Source organism: Megalops cyprinoides, chromosome 18 (assembly GCF_013368585.1).
Source record: "Megalops cyprinoides isolate fMegCyp1 chromosome 18, fMegCyp1.pri, whole genome shotgun sequence".
NCBI lineage: Eukaryota > Metazoa > Chordata > Actinopteri > Elopiformes > Megalopidae > Megalops > Megalops cyprinoides.
Genome location: NC_050600.1, coordinates 21,779,376 through 21,802,102, shown reverse-complemented (window position 1 = coordinate 21,802,102; position 22,727 = coordinate 21,779,376). Strand labels below are relative to the sequence as shown.

Sequence of the window (22,727 nt, the reverse complement as noted above, 5' to 3'; positions counted from 1 at the left end):
GTGAGCCAACCACTATTTACAAGTCTGTTCTCTTCCATTGTCAAAACAGTACAATATTTATACGGCTATGCAAAATAGAAATGTCATTTGCCCCCGAAGATATACAGGTTATTCTACTCTTTTGTGTATTAACAGACACACACACTGCGAGCCACATGTACAAACATACTCACGCACTTACAGATAGACACACACACTGTCTCACTGACCTGATCTACAGCTTAGCACACACGCATGCACGCACACATACATACATACAGACTCAGACAAAAACATACAGACATGCAAACAAAAACAAATGTACACAAACACAGACACCCACAGACAGACAGACACAGAAACACAGAGAGACACACAGACAGCGGGACAGGGAAACACACACTCACACAAAAACAGACCACACAGTGCTGTGTAAACAGTTTCCCCACTTACAGGCCCCCACACACCACATGACTAGCCTATCAAGAGGGGAGGGGGAGAAGAGAGGGAGGGAGAGAAACAAGGGAAGGAAAGAGAGAGGGGGGGGGGGGACAGAGGTCTGGGTACGAGGACCACAAACCGTATGAGCATGAGTACATTTTAAAATCAACATACATATCTGAATAGAGCTTTCTTTGCAGCATCTCCAAACGCTCTTGTCTGTAGACCTTTTTCAGATTATCGGCACAAACGCGCAGCCCGGCTCTGGCACAAAAGTGAGCGCTGTTTTACAAAACGGCAGAGGAGTCAAGCTGAGGAAGAGGCAGGGAAAGGGAGGTCCAGAGGGAGGTGCAGATAAGGTTGCCGAGCAACTCAAAGCTTGCAGCCTTTACAAGAAAATAAGTTGATTTCAATCCGCAAGTGTTGTTAGCTGGTGAAATGGGTTAAACAGCTGGGTAGATAGCTAGGTTTAACAACTGGGTAACACTGGTTAAACAGGTTTAGCTAGGTAAGTAACTAGCCACACCGACTGTAAAATAACACCTAACTGACAGTCAAAGGGTCTTAAAATATGCACTACAGCACTGAGGGGTGCGCAGTGGGTTCAATAATAAATTGCTGGCTGTGTGGACACTGTGCTATAATTACATATACCTGGCATTCCCATTACTTTGCTGACTGCTCTCCCGGCCGATGATTTACTTAAATCACTATACCAATACCGGGTGGTGCTGAAAAGCTCTGCGCAAGCCCAACACAGCAAAGACAAGCTTCTCCTCAGCTCTGTAACTGTGGAATAGGGGAGCACTCGCGGTTTGGTCTGACCGGCTAAGCGCAAATTAATTCACCCAAAAATACTTTTGGCTCCGGCACCCTCCGCTCTCGGCCCTGTGTCATGCAGGGCCTAGCCGCGTGAGAGCTCAGCACGAAAAACCGTCCTTCCTTTTCAGACTGCAATGCCCCACTCATGCCGTTTCACCCACAATTCAACAGGGCGTCAGAACAAGCAGCTGATCAGCGAATGAGAGAAGCCTGTCGTCCGCAAGAGACGCTGCTTAGAGGCGTCAGTTAGTAATTAGGTATCGGTATCGACAGCTAATGAAACGTGCGGTTTAGAGGGCCGGCTTTTTTGATGTAGAAGTGTCAAAGCAGTGAGGCGTAGTATAGCCTGTATGGTTAACCCCCTCCCCCCCCCCCTTCATTTATGACATTGCTTATGGTCATTTCACAGCTTCCCCAGGCAGTGCCTGTGAAAAACCCAGCGACCAGAAACACGCTCGCCGCTACCACAGTAGCGTGAGAGCAGTCCTACTGGCGAGTCTGGTGATCTTGGTGGAGTGTTTAGCTTGGGGCCTGTAGCGGGTTAGTGAGCACACAGACATAGTATCACTGCTAAAGGGCCAGAGGCTCCGATTCACTGCAGCGGGGTGTCTTCCGAAGGTCCCTCAGGACTGAAACAGGAGTCCAGGGTCCAAAATTAACACCCGACAGCCCGTAAATACGGGTGGGAAAAAAAAAAAGGTCAAGTCCAATGTTAGTCCAATAACTCTTGCAAAATGCAATATGCCTAAATACATGCCCCTTTCAGTGCATTTCCTATTGCACTGCAACTCAATGGCAGAACCCCTCCTATTTTCTAGTTGTGAAATCTCGTGTTGGTCATCTCTATATATTCTATAGCTGTCCAATCACATGCTTGTAAAATTCTCGCGCTAGCTAGCTGTTTTAGCTAAAAATATACAATGTCGCTACCATACAGATGTGTGCCTTGAAGGATGCAGTTTAAATTCACAGATTTAAAGGATCCAGCTTGATTCACAATAAATTATTTTGGCATGCTAAAAATCCAATTAACTTTTCACTGAATTTTTTCATCCATAAATCACCCTGGCTGGTGGACCAAAAAGTTCATTTAGGACCCTTGGATACAAACAGACTTCACCGTTAAACCCCAGGGCGAGTTCCGTACCGTGCTGCTGTGTTTCGAAGGTGGGGGGGGGTCAGTTAGGCGGAGGTCTGGGAACAAAACGTACAGACGCTGATTGATATGGAAATGGCAGTGGGGGTAAAAGAGGGACGTCTTGGCAGAAGCTGTATGGCCGGCTCTGTGGAGGGCACTGTGAAGGATGGCAGGGGCAGGGGATTAAAGCAAAAACAAACAGGGGGAAAACTACGGCTCTCTGGCTCTTAGTAAAACCGTGCATCTCTCCCACAAGTGGAAATGGGAGCATGTGGGACAGAGGGGTTTCCATAGTGGGTGCCACACAAGGGGGTACAGATACTTTTTTTTTGTTAGACGGGGAGTTAGCTATTGAGCAATAGCATATTGATACCTGCCCCCTGAGCACTGACTGTGTTCACCCATTTCCCTCCCATTTCCTCTCTGCTCTCCCTCTCCAAAGACCCCCCCCCCATTCTCCCTCCCTCTCGCTTTCCATCACATCATCCACTCCCTGCAGGGAGGGGTGACAGTCAAACGAGGCACACACACAGCGCCGGTAACTACCCGGCATCAGTGCTGGAGTATGTGACATCCAGCACTTCCTTCTGATAAACCTTTCAACTGCCAATTCTAGCTTATTTGAGGACTGTTTCTTTTACTCTAAGGTCATGCCCATTTGAACTGAAGCACCACATGCCGGCACAAAAGACAGACATTCCTCTCACCCTCTCCATGCTACAGTATCAAGAGACACAGACATGGTCTCTGTGTATGCCTCGGTGCGCATATGTGTATGTGCATATTGTCTATGCACCTATGGCCTTTTTTTCTTTTAAACCCATGTTGCAGATTCACAGTATGTGAAAGGTTGAGCTGTACTGTCAATGGTAAGAGCAGTGTCTCTGCACAGCTGAGGAAAAAACAAGCCCTGTACAGACTCACACCGGTCCTTTGAACAGACCCAATTAATCCGCATCCATGCCGTGTCCGGTTAAAAACAACAATGCAGGTGACCAACTGAGACACAACTGGCACTGGTCAGAACAGCTGGTAAAACTACGAGTGGCACATAACTGCAGCCAGCAAAGAGAGAGAGAGAGAGAGACAGAGAGGGAGAGAGCGAGAGAGAGACGGAGAGCGAGAGACAGAGACAGACAGAGAGTCGCTGGTTTCAGCCAGCGGCTGGCGGGAGCAGCGGGGTCCTGTGAGGACACAGAAGAGCAGGGGGACAATGGGACACCACCGAATGACTGTGGGGCCCCCCGGGGCAGGGGTGGGGGAAGCCAGGAGAGAGGCTGGAAAAAGGACAGGAAGCTGAAGAAAGGGGAAAGGCACTCTTTGGGATGAGGGGAGAGTGAGGGGAGAGTTCAGTTCCTTCTTGGCTTCGGCGAGGGGAGAGTTCAGTTCCCTCTTGGCTCTTAATGCGCTGCAGTTTCCACAAGAACGCAAAACTGCTGGTCAACAAGACTGTGGGCCGACCGGAGGAAGGAAAGGGGAGAGGGATGGAAAAAAGGCGAACAGCGATGCTAACATCATTCTTACTGTTACGTCTACCATCTAAATCTCCTTTGTCATGCCCCTGTCTTGTCTTGATCTGTACTCCAGTTAACAAAGTTATAAACAATAAGTAAAAATGAACCCTAGTATATGGGCACCTTGGGGTCTGTATAGGAATTATCTAACGTATTTGTAAACAAACTGTTGTCATCGCCGTAGCATCACCTGCCTAGAAAACAGCCAATTGGCCTTGAAATTTTAGAGGTCACAGGGATCTTTTTTATACATGCCTATGATGTACGACAACGGTTACAACAGGTAACTTTTTCAAGCTTACGGGAGCACAGCTTTGTGAACACCAGGGCTCGGCAGCACAGCGGTAAGTGCCTTTCTAACTCGTACTCTCACGATCGCCCGTTTAAGGGGCAGCAGTGTAGCACGGTGGTTAAGGAGTAGGACTCGTAACCAAAAGGTTGCCGGTTTGACTCCCCCCTGGGGCACTGCTGCTGAATTCTTGGGCAAGGTACTTACCCCAGAATTGCCTCAGTAAATATCCAGCTGTGTAAATGGACAAAACTGTAACCTATGTAAGTCTGTAAGCTCCCGCACAGAGCTCTCCATAGGAGATCACACTGTTTGTCATGCACAGGCCCTTCCTAGACACCTCTATAAATACAGAACGCCACTCCAGAACACGCCCCTGGCCTGTATCGTGCCTGTACCGCCAAGTCTCATGGGTAAAAATGCATGCATTTTAAGCAAGCCACTCTGGTACAAGCACATTGGCACCTGTATGAAGCCGGCATGAAAAGGAAAGCCGACGGCAACCTGCAGCAACATTTAAAGGATCACTGAGCTAGTACAGTATACATCCCAGGGTAGGTCCTGTTGGCTCTGAAGTTTCGCATCATTTAGACAGGTTCCACTAGTCATGAATCAATAGAAAATGAAAATAATGTTACACAAAAACGACCAAAACCATGAACACAGCTCAGAACACGATTGTATGAAGCCGTTCTTTTCCCACCAACGGCACAGCTAACCCGTTCAAACTGATCTGCCATCTTGTCTTTGTTTTGATGGTCTCCATGAACTCAGAATTACCACAAACGCTGCTCCCTTACAGCGAAAATGCGGTGCGCGTCACCCTTACATTTCAATTACAACATGCCAGACTAGTGTGTTCAATCCAGCCTGACGATACAGACAAAGTCTGTCCCTCTTAAACGTTTACACAGACTTCTTTAATGTCTCAACTTCTTTAATTTAATCCAGAGGAAGGATACTGCTCCTCAAACATTCCCTGAGGACCATGTCAAAACAGGGCATGCTGCATGGAGGAGATGGACTGACATTAGTCGGTTTTTCATATTCACATTAATAATGCTGACCCACCAAACCATTAAGACTTTTGATACTAAATAAAACCATCGGTTTCCATTTTTAGACGTGAAAAAAAAAAAAAAAAACAGACAGGCAATGTTACAAGAAACCTCGGAAAAAGAGAGAGTTTATTAAGTGACCTGAATTGGATACGGAAATTGCTTTGCGGCCCATTTCTTTGCCTGCCCCCCTTTTAAAAAAAAAAAAAATCACGCCTTATGGTTTACAGCAGGATTCTGACCTGGATTCGCCCAGTCTGCAAATAAAAAAAAAAAAAAAAAAGCGTTTATCTGGTGCAAGGGTGGGTTAGCTGCTTTCAGAGCGCTGCGTTAGTGGTGAAGTTGCAAGGACGTGCGCAGTAACAGGACCCGGTCACTTTGCGTGTGAGTGTCGTGGCGGTACAGGACCGAGGCAGAGAAGGGGCTGATGAATACACAGGCTGCAGCCAGAGCACCTTTCACACCAAAACCGCGAGAGAGTGAAGGTGTGGAGGGACGTTCGTGTGTGTGTGCGTGTGCATGTTTGTGTGTGTGTGTGTGTGTGTGTGTGTGTGTGTGTGTGTGTGTGTGTGTGTGTGTGTGTGTGTGTGTGTGTGTGTGGGGGGGCTGTTGGAATGGCTCAAGAGAAGAGCACAGCTGAGGGCAGGCCGCTTTGGCCCGGCGGCTCTGTTTTGTTGGAGCTTGTCTCTCACCGCTGAGGCGTACGAACGCAGGCCGGGATAACAAGCCAAGAAGCACAGCGGCCAGTCTCCCTCCCACCCACTCTCTGACCACCCCTCTTCCTGTTCTTTCCTCTCAGTCCCTCTCCCCCACCCTCCACTTCTCCCTCTCTCTGTTGCTTCTGAGCCTCATCTCTCTCAGTTTCACATACAAAGTAGGATGCACTGCCTCGGGTCCAGCAAAATACATTCTGTAGAGCTTCACAATCCAGTCGCAATCAGGTGGGACCCTCTCAAACAGACAACTGTTCGACAGCTCCATTTGAGTCTGGGAAACAGTTTTAAAGGGCAACTCTGGTCATTCAATGAAACCACAAACCGCAGGAAGAGACTGGCTGGAGACGCCACATATGGTCTACTCAGCAAAATGCTATTGGGATTTGCCCGATTTCCTCAACATATTCAGGAATACCTCAGTGTAACTTCAAAACGTAAATGTCGTTCACTACCTTTACTGAAAGAGGGATTCACACTGAAAAACTCTAATTTGAATAATTCAGAATACAGACTGCCCCGAAGCCCTTCTAGGCTTTTGTGACTAACCCTGCGGCCACTTCACTTTCACATAAAGCGAATGCAGAATTCACTGTTCCGCCCATCCTTCTCTCTGAACTGCAGCTCCGCCCCACAGAACTGTGCTCGTGGCCCCCCTCTCTCTGTAACCCTCTTTGCCTCTGCGGCTGGTCGAAATATTGAGATCAAATCAGTATGGCAGGACTTCATCTCCCAAAAAAGTGCCCTTAGGAAGAAGAGACCAAGTTCACAGACACTAAAAGAGGCAGCCTACAGACTACAACAACCTCGGTAATCTTCAGTGCAATTGTGTGACAGAGGTTGCGAGCAGAGAGCTAGAAGCTCACCCTTGTTTCAACATTTTCTGGTTGGACAGAAGTGAGGCGGAACACATTCTGGCAAATGGAAGGTGAGGACTACACTGCAGTTGCAAAAACAAGTTAAAGAAATATCACCAACTAACTATATCATCAGCTAACAGCTTCAATGTTTCAGCCCTATCTCTGAAGGCTCACAGACAGGCGAGAGGAAAAACATACTTGTTAAAGGGAGTTAGAAATCAAGCAGCCATTCATCACTCCTGCATTAGAGATATTAGAGGGAAAGCGTTTGGACGTCACAGGGAGAAAAATTCATGGACCTAAATCAAATTTTCCGCTATGAAACTGATTCCTTGTTTTTTCTCCCCAAATATGCACACCTACCTCACTGCAGAAAGAGGAACAATAGGCCTATATACTTTCAGATTTTTGGAGACAGAGAGCTTAGATATGACACCCAGGCTATGTCTGCACTGGGTGTAAGATAAACAGATATAGGGCCTAGTCTTTAAGAATGCCGGGGGTAGGCATACAACATGCTATCACACTGATCTCGAAGTCACATACTGAACCTCATGTCAGTTGAAGGAAATGTTAACGAACGCTAATGAATTTCTTTGTCCCGTGTCATGTAGTGCTTATGAAAGCCTTGTGCACACGCCTTCAAAGAATGATTAGAAAAAGGCTTTCTTTTACATGAAATCAATATCAATGAAAGCTGGCCTTATGCTAGATTTTGTTCACCTTATGATTTTCAATGTAAAAAAAAAAAAGTCCTCATATACATATACACAAATTTAAAATGGGAAAGAACAAGCTAGACTTACCTACTCTGTGCTTGTTAAATTAAGCAGAAACGTGTAATCGTTTATGTGGCCCAAGAGGGAAGAATGTGTACTTTAGGTGCTTCAGGAGAGTGTTTTTAAAACTGAGGGAAAATATTTTGCCAACTGCAGTTTTGCAGGTCACAGCAAAAAAAAAAAGTATTTCTTGCTCTACAAACCTCGGAAAATGGGGGTATCAGGCCAAGACCGCAATGTCAATCTTCTTGAACTGCACAAAATTCTTATTCAACACATACGAATGTTGCCACCGATACATAACCGACCACACCCACTTGTACTCAAGGTCCAATCAGAACACAGTTGGACACACGCTGGTCACTACAAAGATTAACACTAATGAGGATGGCAGAAGAATGACATAACCCACCTCCGGGCTGGTTTAAGCTGACAGCATGTCATGACTTACGTAAGAAGAACGTCACACATCGAGCAATAGAAACTACACATCTAGTCTGCTACAAGAACACTGAAAGCTTTCTCTGGGGATACAGTGATCCAAACCACAGACTCAGAGCACAGACAGATCTGCAGAGCCAGGGCTATGGGCTTGTCAGGGCAAGCCTATAATACACATATTTATCCTTGCCTATCCTAAACTTTTCCCCCAAATGACCGCATCTCAACACTGGAAACTTTCTGCTAGCAACAGAAAAAAAGAACAGAGTAAACATTTGATGACCGTAAACCTTGCATTAGGAACAAAGCCTGAAAAACATAGGCCGTACTTTCAAACTGTAACGCGCGGATCTTCCACGCTCGCCAGCGACATGAAGGAACGGCACAATGTGAAAGCTCGGAGCGGGCCCACGCAAAGAACGGCGAGTGTCCAAACGGGATTTATCCGCGCGGCTTCACGACCCCGCCGCCCCCTCGCCCTGGGGGCTTAGAGACTCGGAGTCACCCGACAGCGTCGCCCGCCGACCCCCCACCCCCCCCCCCCCGTCACGCGCCGCTTTCATCCGGGCCCTCGGTGACAGGACGGCCCAGTGTCTTTTGGCCAGACGGAAGGAACATCGGGCAAATATAGGCTCCCTCCGCTGCAAATCCACTTCTGCAAATACCCTTGAAATGAGTTAACAAGCATGAAATATTCCACGCTTAGCGGTGGCTTATAAACAGGGGTTTGCAGCTGGTAAAAGCAGAAGTGAATCCAGCAGCTGTGTGCTGGGCTGTCTCTCGTCCGCCCCTGTATAAATACAGCCTTTATTCCCGGCCTGTGAGCATGTCTTATTTTCGTCTGGATGGGAGCATCCTTATTATAGAAACCCTCGATTAAAGGGCTATATTCATGAACCATTTTCCTTTAATAATCCCCTCTCAGTGATAGCTGTGCCCCCACCCTGGATTGGTTAAGGGTGCTCGCAGGGGCTGCAGAGCACATGAGGACTGATGTTGTGGAAAAAAGGCATGGGCAGAGTAACCCCTAACGCGCTGGACGAAGACGCCGGCGTTGGTCTGTAGCCCGTCAGGGGCGGGGAGCATGGCTGTGCGGGCCTTTTTATGTCAGACCCTTACACCTGGCTTCCAGGACCTGAGCAAGGCCCTTTTGTGGAAGCCAGTCTCTCCTGGCCCCCTTATTTCAAGCCACACCTGTGGGGGCCTTTGTTTTAATCAGAGCGCTGGTCACGAGAAATCCAAGCAAGTGCACTACACCAGCACTACACCAACAGCAGAGGCCGCTCCTTCGGCGCCGCACCACCTCTGGCCTGGGGGATGGACCGGGCCGGGCCCTCGGCCCCCCGTTCCAACCCGGCAGCAACGGCCTCCTTGCGACAGCCGACGGTGCCTCAGAAAGGTGCAGGCCGCAGATAACGCATCAGTCACCCCTCCCCACCGTACTGGCTCTGCTCTTGGCTAGCAGTCCCATGATAAAATGAAAAAGAAAACATCTTTTTCTTTTTTAATGCAGGGCTCTTGATCTTGGGTCATGTGGCTGGGGGCTGCTATTCTGGGGTAAAGGCGCTCTATTAAAAGTTACAGGAAGCCAAACTCTAGCTCTAAACAAAGGGGATGGGCAAAAAAAAGCAAAACCAAATTAGAGTCGGTGAGGCTGGGCTGGCAACCAAATGTTTTTGCTGTCGCACCACGAAAAACATTACACAGAATTCAGTTTTCGGGGGATCATACCAAAGGCACCCTCAAATCTCACGATTCCAGACATCAACTATCCACCCAACTCTAACCACTGGCTATGTTTAACCATATTTTAGCTTTCGGTAGCCATATTTTAAGTTCACCCATCCATAATTCATGGTTTAATACTGTAATTTCAATACTTAACACTAAGCTTTACAGCTTGTGATAATACAATTTTTGATCCTTGCATCTGTACAGCAATCATCTAAATTATTCTATAAACATTGAAGAGTTTGTGCACGGACACAAAAAGGTGCCAACAGCCTGACCACTGTGAATTTCATACCCCCAACAAGTTAACGTGATTGTTTTGCAAGGCCTGTCACTGATTTTCAGTTAGAAAGAAAACCGTTTCTGATACAAAACTCATAGGTAAGAGACAGAGCGTGTTCATTTAAGCTGCCATCTGCCTTCTGCAGTCAATGAATGGCCACAATACGGTAATCTTCACCTATGCTCACCCCAATAGCTGACTGCCACTGTGAGCAGTGGAATGTGCTGGCTATCGGAAACCGCTGGCTGTGAGCGAACATAATGGGCAATGCCATACACACTATCGCGCAGTCACCTTAAATGACAGCGCGTTAGCCGTGCCGCTACTCCACACGGCCGCAATCTGCCTTATCTGGGGATTTAAAGCAAACCTTTGATGTTACTGCGGCTCCGTCCCAAAATGCAACGAATGATAGATATACAGAACGAAATATGGCCACGGGGAAAATCTTCAAAAGGAAAAAAAAAAAACATCCATATGCTGCAATCTCAGCATTGTGTACAAATCGTATTTATCGCTGGTCCGCTTTTGTGACATCGTTATGTTAAAAAATGTCATGGCAGGAATCAAAAAAAACCCTAAATGCCAACACAAACCAATCAGATTTAGACAGAGCTGAACTTGCAAAAACTGCCCGATAACTACACTGATTCTTACTGCCGAGATGTGTGTAAATATCATTCTGAAGTTGATGTGTGAGAGAGATGCAGTAAAGTAAATATCGTATCTGTCCCTTTCTGTTCATGTGCTTCCAAGAAAAAATAGCAGGCTATATAAAGCGGGGTGTATTCCAGCGTTCTAAAATCAATGCCTCTAGCCTCCACAGCATACTGGTAGCTCCTAATGGAGCTTCTGAATGTCTGCATTTTGTAGAGAGGGAAGCTCTCAAGCCAGCCTATATCACATATCTGTGAAAGCAAGATTCAAAGGTTTTAAGAAAAAAGTATGGAATGCTTGGAGGCTTGGAAATGTGAGTGTCAGCACTGTCTCCTGACCCCACAATAGCAACATCTAAGGCTATATGGAGTGAATATCCAAAGTAGCTCAGATCATTTGAATTTGACTTCTAGAAAGTCTTTGTCCAGGAGATCCACGGGTAAAAAAAAAAAGGGGGGGGGGGTATCTGGCACCTGGCCCGAATGGGACCTAATTTCAAAAACATATTTTAGCTATCTAATGGAATTAAGTCAATTATGTCACTAAGCCTGTACATATTTCTCCCATCACAGTTTGTTATTTCTGTAGTATTTAATGGTGATGTGCCAAGTAATCTGCTCGGGACAAATATGGCTACATCTACATCACGGATGGGTAATAAACCAGTAATTAGGTTTGGCTTATTGTCTGCTCTGGAAAATGGAAACAAAGAGGAGCTTTTTTTAACTTTCCTTCCAAAAAAAAAAATCTCTTGTGAAGTCAGAAACTGGATCAGGTTTGAGAGGCTGTCTAGACCGACAACTGGATAAAGACACCGTCAGTCAAGAAGGAAGGCGACCACAATGTGGACATGAACGGCACCAGAAGAACCAGATATCATACTGTGGGGCGGACCTGGGTGGAGATAACAAGCACCCGAGCTAATGTCGTGTTTACAGTAGCCCTTCGTCAGCCCCACCTCAACGAGGCTGCAGTTGCTGTAGCTTTTCCGTCCCCTTGCGCGTTTGGCCTGTGCCGGGAGCGGCTTGTTTCCCAAAATGACACCCGACGTGGCCAAACCGGGACAAAAGGAAGTGCACTTGCTTCCTTTCGCTTTGCGGGATGAGTTTTGTGCTCTCATACAGCCCTCCATTATTGAACAGAGCACAGCTGTAACTGCGTTCTGTTTTGCTGTGTTTTCCGCAAGAAAAAAAAAAAACTCCTGCAAAAGGAGGGAAAGGTGTAGAAAAATCCATTTCATAATTACTGTTTTCCGAGAATCATATTGTAACGAATGAGGTTTCTCAGTGCACTTAGGAATGCAAAGAGCTCCTCAGTACTGGATGCAGTGGATGTACCCATTAATGTGCCATCTACTATACTGGTACATTTGCAGAAGGCGAACCGAGTTGTAGTCACAAGATGCGGTAGATTCTGAACAGGAAGAGTGTGTACAGGTAACGGTCATTCACTAAGGCATTAATGCAGCTACATAACTACCTAATAAATCCTTAAATACATTAAACAAGCATGCTCTGGGTCCACTCTAATATTCATTAAATAAAGCTTCTGCCTACTTAACTGGAATTGTATGTAGTGGGAAAGTGGAAACACAAAAATGGAAAAACCACAACTGAAATAGGAAACCCTCAGAGTGAAAAGTGACGTGCATGCACCTGACAAAAAGCACCGCTATGCAGCATGTCTGTGTGCCGTGACTTTTCACTTTGCACTAATCACCCACACTGTACAGCATTGTAAAAGAGCTCACCGCAAGCTAATGTCCACGTGCAATTACCATTTCGCTTCTGGGTCTGCCCTGACATTTTGGCACAGACCACCCCCCACAGAATCGCGAGCACGGCAACAGCAATCAATGAGAACTAATGCAGTGCCACAATAATTTTGCTCTGTTACTTTCCAAACTAGCTTCCAGACAACTGTAAATGCGGTTTACAAATTCCAGGCGCAGCAAATTAAATTCGCAAGCACATCTCTCTGCGTCGCTATGTTTGCGGCTGCGAGATGCAGGGGTCTCGTGAGGGAGGAGGCTGTCCAACTCTGGAACGGTCTAGGGTCAGGTGTAGGTTTCCACAGGAAAGAGGTCAGATACTAGCATGGTGTACCCCTTCAGCCAGCCCAGCGATGCGTTCTCTGCACATCACTAGCATTTACACGCTTGACTTTGAACAGTGTTTGATATGGTGATTGAATGAGACCAGAGAGGGAATGCAGAAACACCAGTTTTGATGAGCTCAGCAATCACATTTTTTTCCCCCCATGACAGGGCTACTCATCAACAGCTTAGTACCTCGATAATTGTGTCACCTTTGAAATATTCTTATCCAAACAATATAATGACTGGAATGTGTCCGCTCATTAACGAAACCTTACAAATAACTCTTCAAAACAATGTTATCACCCAATCATAATTTGAGGTGCAAATGGGAAGTTGATCCAGAACAGGTTTCACAGAAATTGATGTGTATAAATAGTTAACATCAGCTAAATGCTTTGGCACACTTTAAATTGTGTATCCTCTTTTGGCTATTATTGGGGCAACACTGTTATTCCCTTGGACAAGGTACTTCACCCAGTTTTCCCTCAGTAGAAATACTCAGCAGTATCCATGGAGAACATGTTAAAAATGTAAGATATGTTTACCTTCCAACTAATGTAATGCAATTGTCATGTCAGTTAAAGCACCACTGCCCTGGACAACACGAGAGAAAAATCGATTCAGTTAGCTTTACCCACGCCAGACAAACACACAAGCATATGGACAACTCGTGTAGTAGCATATCGGACCTACCAACCAACACAATGTATGACAACAACCAAAAATAAGCATCTTAGTTATATCTACTACGTTATTCCTTATTCCTTTATTATGTGTTTCTACACATGCAACTCGTATAATGCCCTGTGTGTTGAAAACAGCGTTTACCTGAAACGAGGTGTCTGTGTGCTCCGGGGCCTGCATGTCGATGTGTCCCCACCGGCAGGTTGTGTCCTGGGGTACGGTGGTTCTCTGTTGGACTATGTGCTCCAAGTGGCAGGCGTCCAGGGTTGTGCTGTTGGTGGTGGGCACCAGTCATGTTAATACTGCCGCTGTTCATGCTGCTATTACCGTTACCCCCACTGTTCACGCTGTACTGGTAATATCCAGACCGCGACCGCGATCGAGTCCTCGGAGGGTCCATGGCCGGGTGTTGGGGGTGGCTGCTGGAAGTGGCGAAGGGGGAGTGAACAGCAGGGGACTGCGACTGAGAAGACGACCCGGGCGCTAGCGAAAGTCTCCCGGCGTGACCGTGCCTGCCCGTTCCCCTATCCCCCTCCGCGCCCCCGTAATCGGCCTGCTGATGAGACGGAAAGCCCGTGTCTTCACATCTAGCGGTCCGTTTCGGGACGGTGCTGGGAACAGCGGGCAGCTGCGAATAGACGCAAGGTTCCTGTGCTGTCGGCTGACCCGCAGCAGCGATTGGCATTTCCTCTTGGGTTTCTCCAACTCAGTCCTTTTTTTCCTCCCTTCTCTCTTGGTAGCAACTGGCTATCTAACAGTTTGCCAAAGGGCTTAAAAGTCAGAAACAAACCTTTGCTTGGTCAACTAAAAAGTGTCCACGTTCTGATCATTAGATCATACTGACAGTCATTCCGCTCGATAACTAGTTAACATTGCCCTCTGTAATTAAAATCGCGTTCTACTGTGTTTGAACTAGCTAGCCGACTAGCCATTTGCTTTTGTTTTGCTGCTTGTCCATACCAAAACACAGAGACGAAGTAATACCTTTGTCGGCGTGCAGTGATCTTGGAAACATAAGTTAGCTAATGTTCCGGACCGGAGAAACAAAACTCAGCCTGTGGGTAAAATTCCTCCTCTCTCCCTGCAGGGTACAGCTAATCAAGCTAGCCAGCCAGCTTCCTTTTACTTCCACAGGTCAATATTCCGCCCCGTGGTTGCAGCAAACAAGGTCTGCTATCTTTGCTTTTACGAAACACACTTAAAAACGGGTAGAACTCCTCTTTTTTCTCCTTGCAAAATTAAATACACAGTCGGCTCACTAGCTACTTCCGTAAGATCATCCCTGGCCCCAGCTCAGCTGAGCTAGCAAGCTAGCTAGTTGATTAACATTACTAATATCGCCACTATTCCCTCTTATCTTATCTATCTGGTCAAATTAATCGTAAATTACTTAGCTAGTTAACCACTTTAGTTAAGTTTTTTTGCATTGTTTCAGAATTTCATAAGCAGATATAGCTAACTAACTAATATTTTTCTTATTCATTGCAGCGTCGTTTCTGCTTTCGTCTCTCGAAAAAGGCATGGGAGGTCCGTGTAGCTGATGAAAAAGTAACCTCCCAAGCGCACAATGCACCAGATCCAGTCTAACCTGAGAAAAACAGCGAGTTCCGCCTTCCCATAATCTCAAACCGACGATCTAATCTGTGTTGTTTTCCTTCCGATTTAAATCCCCGCTATATCCATCTGCAAAGACCATGCAGTGACCAGACCTCTAGTGCCGTTTGCCTGGCCTCACGATGTCAGTGTGAAATATGACTGAAAATCAATGGGATTTCAGATCTCCGATAAGACCAAACGCATCGAAATCAGAAAAACGGAGAGCCCTCTCCGAATCATTCCTACGTTTCTGTGCATTGCCGGTCGCTGACCGGCTATCACCGTTAGCCTCTCACACGCAAATCCGTTTAATGTCCACTACGAACAGCCTTGGTTAATAACTATGATGTCACTAAAATATATGAGTCGATTGTTTCTGTCTTGTGAGAACACAATAAAGCGAATAGGCGAGGGGGGAGGAGCAGGGAGTTGTAAATTATTTACAAATACAGCGCACTACTGCCCCTGAGAGTGGTTGGCCATGTCTGCGTGTCACTGTTTTAAGATGATGGTATACTCTAGCTTGTGGAACAACTAATGCTTTTTTCCCATTTCCCATTCATCACATAACATTGGATTTTGCATGTGTATTAAGTTGCATAATAGACATAATGTGTGGCAGTTGGTTCGCAAGGGACATTGCGTGTATGCCATTTCTCTGTTACTCCATTTAAAGTATAATACCTTCATTTGTTTAAGCTTGGTGCATCTGGGACTCGCTAGATTAATATGTAGGCCTGCATGCACACAATGCCAAAAACTACCAACTGGCAATCAGGTAAAACAAGCTCAGCTTCAGGTTTTCCTGCATGCTTGGTTTCAACTTCATTTTGGTTGTTGTTCTTCAGAGAGACAGAGTGAGGTGCTCAGCAAAGGGGAGGGCATTTTCAAATATGTATTTGCTCATCGTTTCATCATGTTAAAATCATACACTGGGCCGTGATGATTTTCATACCTTTGATGTATTTTAAGATACATGGGACAGAATTTGCCCAAGGGCACTGCAGCAGTGTCGCACTTAATTCAGATCTGCTACCATGGTGGGTGCAAGTTTGGTTTGCTGACACCTTTGCTCCACACTTGTAAACATGCAAATTAAATTGATAAAGTTAGAATTCCAAGATCTCTACTGCCTTGGAGGACCTGAGGACTGTTCTTAGTTCTGTGGCAGCATGGCCATCTTGCTGCTATCACCAGACAGCAGCAAAACCATTATAATTGAGCATGAATAAAGGACTCCCAAAGCCATTTCAAATCAGTGGATGATATATTTAGAGCTAGGTGCATATTTGAGCAGAAATGGCACAGGACGGGGGGAAGACCCATATATAAAGTTTCCCACTAGCATTCTCTGTATTCTCTGTGTGTACTGATAAGCACAATGACAGTACAGAGAGCATAAAGAATGTGGATGTGATTGTAATATAACTGTGTGACTGCATAAAGAAGAAAATGTATAAAGTGAAATCGCTCGCATAACTCGATTTTCAAGGTATGGTATCTAAAGCATCACAAAAGATCAAAAAAATATTGTGTGTAATTGACAAACCCAGGAAGCATTCCACTGAATTTCCAAAGAACGGAATGCTGGTTTTTCACTTAAAGGTGTGAATAAATGTCATCTGTGTGGTTTCTGGAATTAATAATTTGAGAAAACTATCCAATTTGTACATTTTCTTTTTTTCTGTAATGTCATTGTTTCTGTTCCAATTTAACTAGGGCTAGCAGCAAATACTATTAAAACATTTTACAGAAAGCAATGCAATGTAGTCACCAGCAGGGAACTCACACCACCACGGGAGAATTAAATTCAGCTATTCAGTTTTCTCATACTTCTAAAAAACAGTTTTCCAAGATAATTTTCAAGTTCTTAAATTGGAGCACAACACCAGTTGAACAAACATAAAAATTTTTAGTAATCGCAGGTAGGCAACATGTGTATTTAAGCTTCCTTCAGGAGAGGGAATTACGCTTCAAATGAAAACAGCTGTTAGAGCAAGATAATTCAAAGGGGGGTTAGAGGGACAAAGCTTTGCAGATGACTCTATAATGTTCACAATTCCATGCATTGTTTTCCTGGATAAGTGCACTCTTGAAGCCTACCACACCAAAGCATTACTCTGAATTTCAAAAGACATTCTTTGTCTGAACATGCACCCAGATCTCTCTTGCCTCTTGGGAACTGCAGACATGGAGCGTACACGCATGTGTGTGTATGTCGGGGGGGTAGTTTGGACCCCACTAATACTGATCGTCAAGTGTATGTGCATGTCAAACCTTCCAACCAAATATGCACAGATTTGATAAGTCTGAATCTTAAGTCTTCCTCTGTCACAGGACCCTCTCTCTCGTTCTCTCTCCTTGCTTCTTTCTCACTCCCCTTCTAGCATGCAAATGGCAGTCTTTTCCAGCAAGCGTTCTCTTACTCAAACACATTCACAAACACACACACACACACACACACACACACACACAGTGGCCAGTCAATGAATTACCATGGCAGGCCAGGCAAGGAAGATCAATTCTCCACCCTGTGTGCCACTGCAAGCATTCACCAGATAAGGCAGGGGAGGAGAAGGAGGGATAAGGAGTAAGGGTGAGGAGCTGGGGGAGGGGAAAGGAAAAAGTAGGAGGGCTTTGAAAGGAAAGGGTAAGAGGGTAGGGGCAAGTTGTGGGGCTTGTGTTTGACTCATGGGGGGTGGGGGGATTGGTTCTACTTTTGTGCCCTTTTATTGGTCTGTTCAAATAAAGGGGGGAGGGGCTTCCTACACGTTCCCACACCATCTGTTTAGGGGGGGGGGGGGGGGGATGAGAGGGGAAAGAAAACGAGATATGAATCTGAAGTTAAGATGCAGGCCAACAGACGGCAAGTGGAGAGAAGGGTGCCCCGGGCATACTGAGAGCTGCTTGTACATCCTTCATTAGCATAGCAGACACTTATCAAGGGCAGCTTCAGAACCTTACATTATACATTGTACCCATTGACTGAAGAATTTCTGTTCAGATGCTTTGCCTCAGCAGCCAGGAATCAGACCTACAACCACCTGGTTACAAGTTCAGTTCCCTACCATTACCCTACGCTGATGCTTGCAGTAAATGTAGGTGTAGGATGATGCAGACACACATGCACACGCGACATGGAATCTGACACAAAAAGCCAGTGATGCAAAGTTCAGAGTTTAGAGTTTGGCTGAGAGACAAACAGCACAAAATTCCATTTTCATTCATACCCCCCTCTAGAGCCGCTATATCTCCTATATGCACTGAAAGATTGACAAGGATCTTCTGGCTCTCTATGATCATAGAACATTTCAAAGAATGACAATATAAGTGCAAATGTCAAGTAGCAGAACACCTCTATCATTTTTTCCCCTCAGAATTGTGACTATGGTTTTGCAATTTTAATGTAAGCCAACTTTCCAATGTTTGTAGATTAACAGTAACTTACGCTGCAAGTTGAGATATTCAATCTCAGCTCTGACAATTCAGGTCCTTTTGAAAAAAACCTGCATCTTCTCCCCCTTTCTTTCATTGGGTAGCAGTGTTTAATGGCTTGATCACCTCTAGCTTCAAGTGAGGTACTTTGGATTCAGGCCCAGAATTTCAGGTGAGATACTGCAGTGAGTCTGCTTGAGTATAGGTCTTCCAGTGAAATACAGACAAAAGAAATCCACTTCATGAATAGGCAAAACATTTAGTGTAAACACTCAAAAGTATGTAAAGCAGTTTTGAATGCTCATGTTAAGTGCAGCAGACATGATTTTCATGATTCATACTGAAACAAAATGCACAGCATGGTGTATAATTTCAAAAATGTGCATGTGACCTGTATGCACTCAAACCATTCTGAAAAGTTAAGTTTGGTGGTTGGAGTAACAAAAATCCAAGCATCCAGACCAGACAACTCTTAATATGGGCACAGGCAAAATTTAGATTTAGATTCAGATTTCACCTTTACTTTACACAATCAGAATATCACATTCCATGTTAAAATCTGCTAAGTCTAATGCAGGCTAAGATTTACCTGCTAAGTCATAAACAGCATGAAAAGTTAGTTTTCCATGCATATTCAGGTTTAGAAAATTGTGCAGATGCAGAGTTATGTGCAAGTGAATTGCAAAGATTGATTTCTCAATTTGATATTCAATAACCAACAAGTTTACCTCATTGTGCCACTGCATTTTATCTCCAGCTGAATTTGGTTTCACACGTTTCTTTGGTCATGCATTTAATCCCTTCAACACCCCTCAGTAACCATACTGGCGTTAAGTATGGTAGAAGGTGCAAAAATTGTTACTAAAAACAAAGTGAAGAATTTAAGCACTTCCCTGCCTATAGCAGATCAAAATGAGGTATTACACCAAGTTAAGATGGACACTGCAATGTCATATGCTCATAAATTTTATTTATATAAATAGGATATTTGGTTAACAGGATTTAATATTCATCTTCCTCTTCCTCACAACCCTCTGCAGACTCTGCCCCAACTTCCTCATAATCCTTCTCCAGGGCAGCCATGTCTTCTCTGGCTTCAGTGAACTCTCCCTCCTCCATGCCCTCGCCCACATACCAGTGCACAAAGGCGCGCTTGGCATACATCAGGTCAAACTTGTGGTCGAGGCGGCTCCAGGCTTCGGCAATGGCGGTGGTGTTACTCAGCATGCACACGGCCCTCTGCACCTTGGCCAAGTCTCCCCCGGGGACGACTGTGGGCGGCTGGTAGTTGATGCCCACCTTGAACCCCGTGGGGCACCAGTCCACAAACTGGATGGAGCGACGTGTCTTGATGTTGGCAATGGCAGCGTTGACATCTTTGGGCACCACGTCGCCACGGTACAGCAGGCAGCAGGCCATGTACTTGCCCCTCCGTGGGTCACATTTCACCATCTGGTTGGGAGGGTCGAAGCAGGCGTTGGTGATCTCCGGCACAGAGAGCTGCTCGTGGTACGCTTTCTCTGCCGAGATGATGGGAGAGTAGGTGACCAGGGGGAAGTGGATGCGGGGGTAGGGCACCAGGTTGGTCTGGAACTCGGTGAGGTCAACGTTAAGGGCACCATCAAAGCGGAGGGAGGCGGTGATGGAGGAGACGATCTGGGCAATGAGGCGGTTGAGATTGGTGTAGGACGGCCTCTCCACGTTGAGGTTGCGCATGCAGATGTCGAAGATGGCCTCATTGTCCACCATGAAGGAGCAGTCCGAGTGCTCCAGGGTGGTGTGGGTGGTCAGGATTGAGTTGTAAGGCTCCACCACAGCCGTGGACACCTGGGGTGCTGGGTAGACCGAGAACTCCAGCTTTGACTTCTTCCCATAGTCCACAGACAGGCGCTCCATCAATAAGGAGGTGAAGCCAGAGCCAGTCCCTCCTCCAAAGCTGTGGAAGATGAGGAAGCCCTGGAGCCCTGTGCACTGGTCAGACTGGAAGGAGAATGAGCAGTTAGCACTAAGGGTGGAACGGAACACCATGAATTTCTACTCATGTGCAAATCATTCATCTATGATCCAGAGTAAAAAAAAAAAAAAAAAAAAACCCTCAGCATCCAATTCAGAGGACTAAAAGTCACTTGCACTGACCATTTTGCGCATGCGGTCCAGCACAGAGTCAACAATCTCTTTCCCGATGGTATAGTGCCCACGGGCATAGTTATTGGCAGCATCCTCCTTGCCACTGATGAGCTGCTCTGGATGGTACAGCTGGCGGTAATGTCCATTGCGGATTTCATCTGAAGGAAAATATTGCAGAGTTAAGGGATTAAGAGTTATCCAGGACAAAACTGATGGTGCTCATTTCACATGCAATACTGGCCACGAGATCCAGTCCAGGGGCACTGTAGACAACAGTGCCTCAATATGGCTCATTGAGATTTTAGTTCAATCTCATTGAACTAGATGATTAACATACAGGATGTACACTTTAAACCTTCATCATCACTGGCACATAGATTCTCATTAGAAGGAATGAGAACCAAATGGCAAAGCAACACCAGGACTGATCAACACTGGCTTAGGGTCATTAGGCAATACACCACCTTACAGAATCATCTCCATGTTTCAGACACAAGTGTTCATCGGTATAGAGGAAGTATAAAAAGGCCAAGGACTCTATCAAAGGGTGTTTGGACAGACTCCTTAAGGTAGACCATGATAAAGACAGGTACACGAAGCATTGGTGATTGCTTATCTACCCTTTTTGCCTCTTTACTTGGCAGGTTACATTGTTACTCACCAACTACTGTTGGCTCCAGATCAATGAACACAGCTCTAGGAACATACTTTCCAGATCCAGTCTCACTGAAAAATGTCCCAAAGGAGGAGTCTGCCTGAAGGTTGCCATTGCTGGTCCCATCAGGCAGGAAGCCATGCTCCAGGCAGTAGAGCTCCCAGCATGCATTTCCCATCTGGACACCCGCTTGTCCAATATGCACAGAGATGCACTCCCTCTGCAGAGAGGGACACATGATGGCTCAAAATATCTATGCTTTCTTATTCTTTGGCTTTATTCAGCAATGCCAAAGAGCCAGTAAGATATGAATATATAAACAGGCTTAATATAGCACTAGTTACTACAACAACTTAAATTCATTTTAAATCATTAGTGATGGTCTTTGAACTGAAACAATGCTATTGAGATCAAATTTAACCATTCAGACCTTCTCTCCCCACAGGAGGAAAAAAAAAAAACCCAAAAACTAAAACAATCCGCTTTCCTCAGGATTAGTATGAAAGTTGATTGGCTGAATTATTCAACTCACAATGGCAACAATACCATTCAACTTCTAATTTACCAATCAAGCTACCACTTTAAAGCCATTCCAAATAAATAGCTCACAGGGCAAATTTCACAAACATTGTAGTAGAGAAATGCAGTTGGAAGCAAAAAAATTGAATCAGTATAACCTATATTTAAATCCATTTTTGAAAGCAGCAAGAAAAATGGACTCCAAGCATATGAGCTAGAGTAGAAGTTGGCATGGATTTTATACCACTGAAAATAAATACATTCACCGCCTTCCTGCCAGGTCCGAAACAGTCTACAGAGAAATCAAAGCTAAAAAAAAACCCACAGTGAAATTAACAGTTACCACATCACAGAATCAAAATGCAGTACAACCACATTAAAAAAAGAGGAATTTAGGAACATGCAATATATTTCTAACCATTTTGCTTCTCAAGTCCTCTGAAGCAGTGACCTCTTGACCAACAAAGACTGACAGAAGTGAGACCTGAAACAAACACTTCCAGCATGCCTCAGAGGATCAATTTAAACTGACTACTAATCAGTCACAGGTGCTACTCATGTAGCTGAAAGCAGGTGGAACATTCTGGAAACACAAGGGTCTTGAAAGCAAAGCAACACATTTTCATGGTAAAGGACAACAATTTGTAAACTCTATACTCTTCAAATTCATCTTGTTTACTTATTTGATTATTTAAAGAAGACCTACAAAACCTGTTTCTTTGCAATATTCAGGCCTTTATTGAAGTTCTGAGGGGGAGTTTTAGGGGGTGTGTCTTTAAAAGGTGTGTCTTAAAGAGGCAAGCATCTGGGGTAGTCCATCAGATTTCCACACTTTGCATTAATCTGGTGATAGTCAAGTATTTCATAACTGAGTCACATCTTTGAAATGTAGGTAATTTATTTCTTGG

General features: G+C 45.4%; 2 protein-coding genes across 2 annotated transcripts in view; both read right to left on the bottom strand.

Annotated features, from left to right (window-relative positions):
* LOC118793438 (E3 ubiquitin-protein ligase RNF38-like) overlaps window positions 1–15,241 on the bottom strand; it is a 35,561-nt gene extending 20,320 nt beyond the window's left edge. Inside the window, exon 1 of the mRNA XM_036551620.1 lies at window positions 13,632–15,241. Coding sequence (XP_036407513.1) covers window positions 13,632–14,172 — 541 coding nt within the window. The 5' untranslated portion in view covers window positions 14,173–15,241. The remainder of the gene's footprint in view (window positions 1–13,631) is intronic.
* Window positions 15,242–19,520: 4,279 nt separating this feature from the next.
* Window positions 19,521–22,081, bottom strand: LOC118793358 (tubulin alpha-8 chain-like). Its single transcript, XM_036551507.1, has 4 exons — window positions 22,064–22,081; window positions 21,307–21,520; window positions 20,655–20,803; window positions 19,521–20,498 (listed from the first exon to the last, which is right to left on the bottom strand). The coding sequence occupies exons 1-4, from the start codon at window positions 22,079–22,081 to the stop codon at window positions 19,521–19,523; spliced, it is 1,359 nt and encodes a 452-aa protein (XP_036407400.1).
* Window positions 22,082–22,727: the final 646 nt, after the last annotated feature.

What these genes read in the sequence shown, in the direction of transcription:
- LOC118793358 (XM_036551507.1), bottom strand. An exon ending in TCTGGAGCCAACAGTAGTTG is followed by an intron (nt 20,804 to 21,306) that starts GTGAGTAACAAT and finishes ATTTTCCTTCAG; the next exon opens with ATGAAATCCGCAATGGACAT. An exon ending in TGGACCGCATGCGCAAAATG is followed by an intron (nt 20,499 to 20,654) that starts GTCAGTGCAAGT and finishes TTCTCCTTCCAG; the next exon opens with TCTGACCAGTGCACAGGGCT.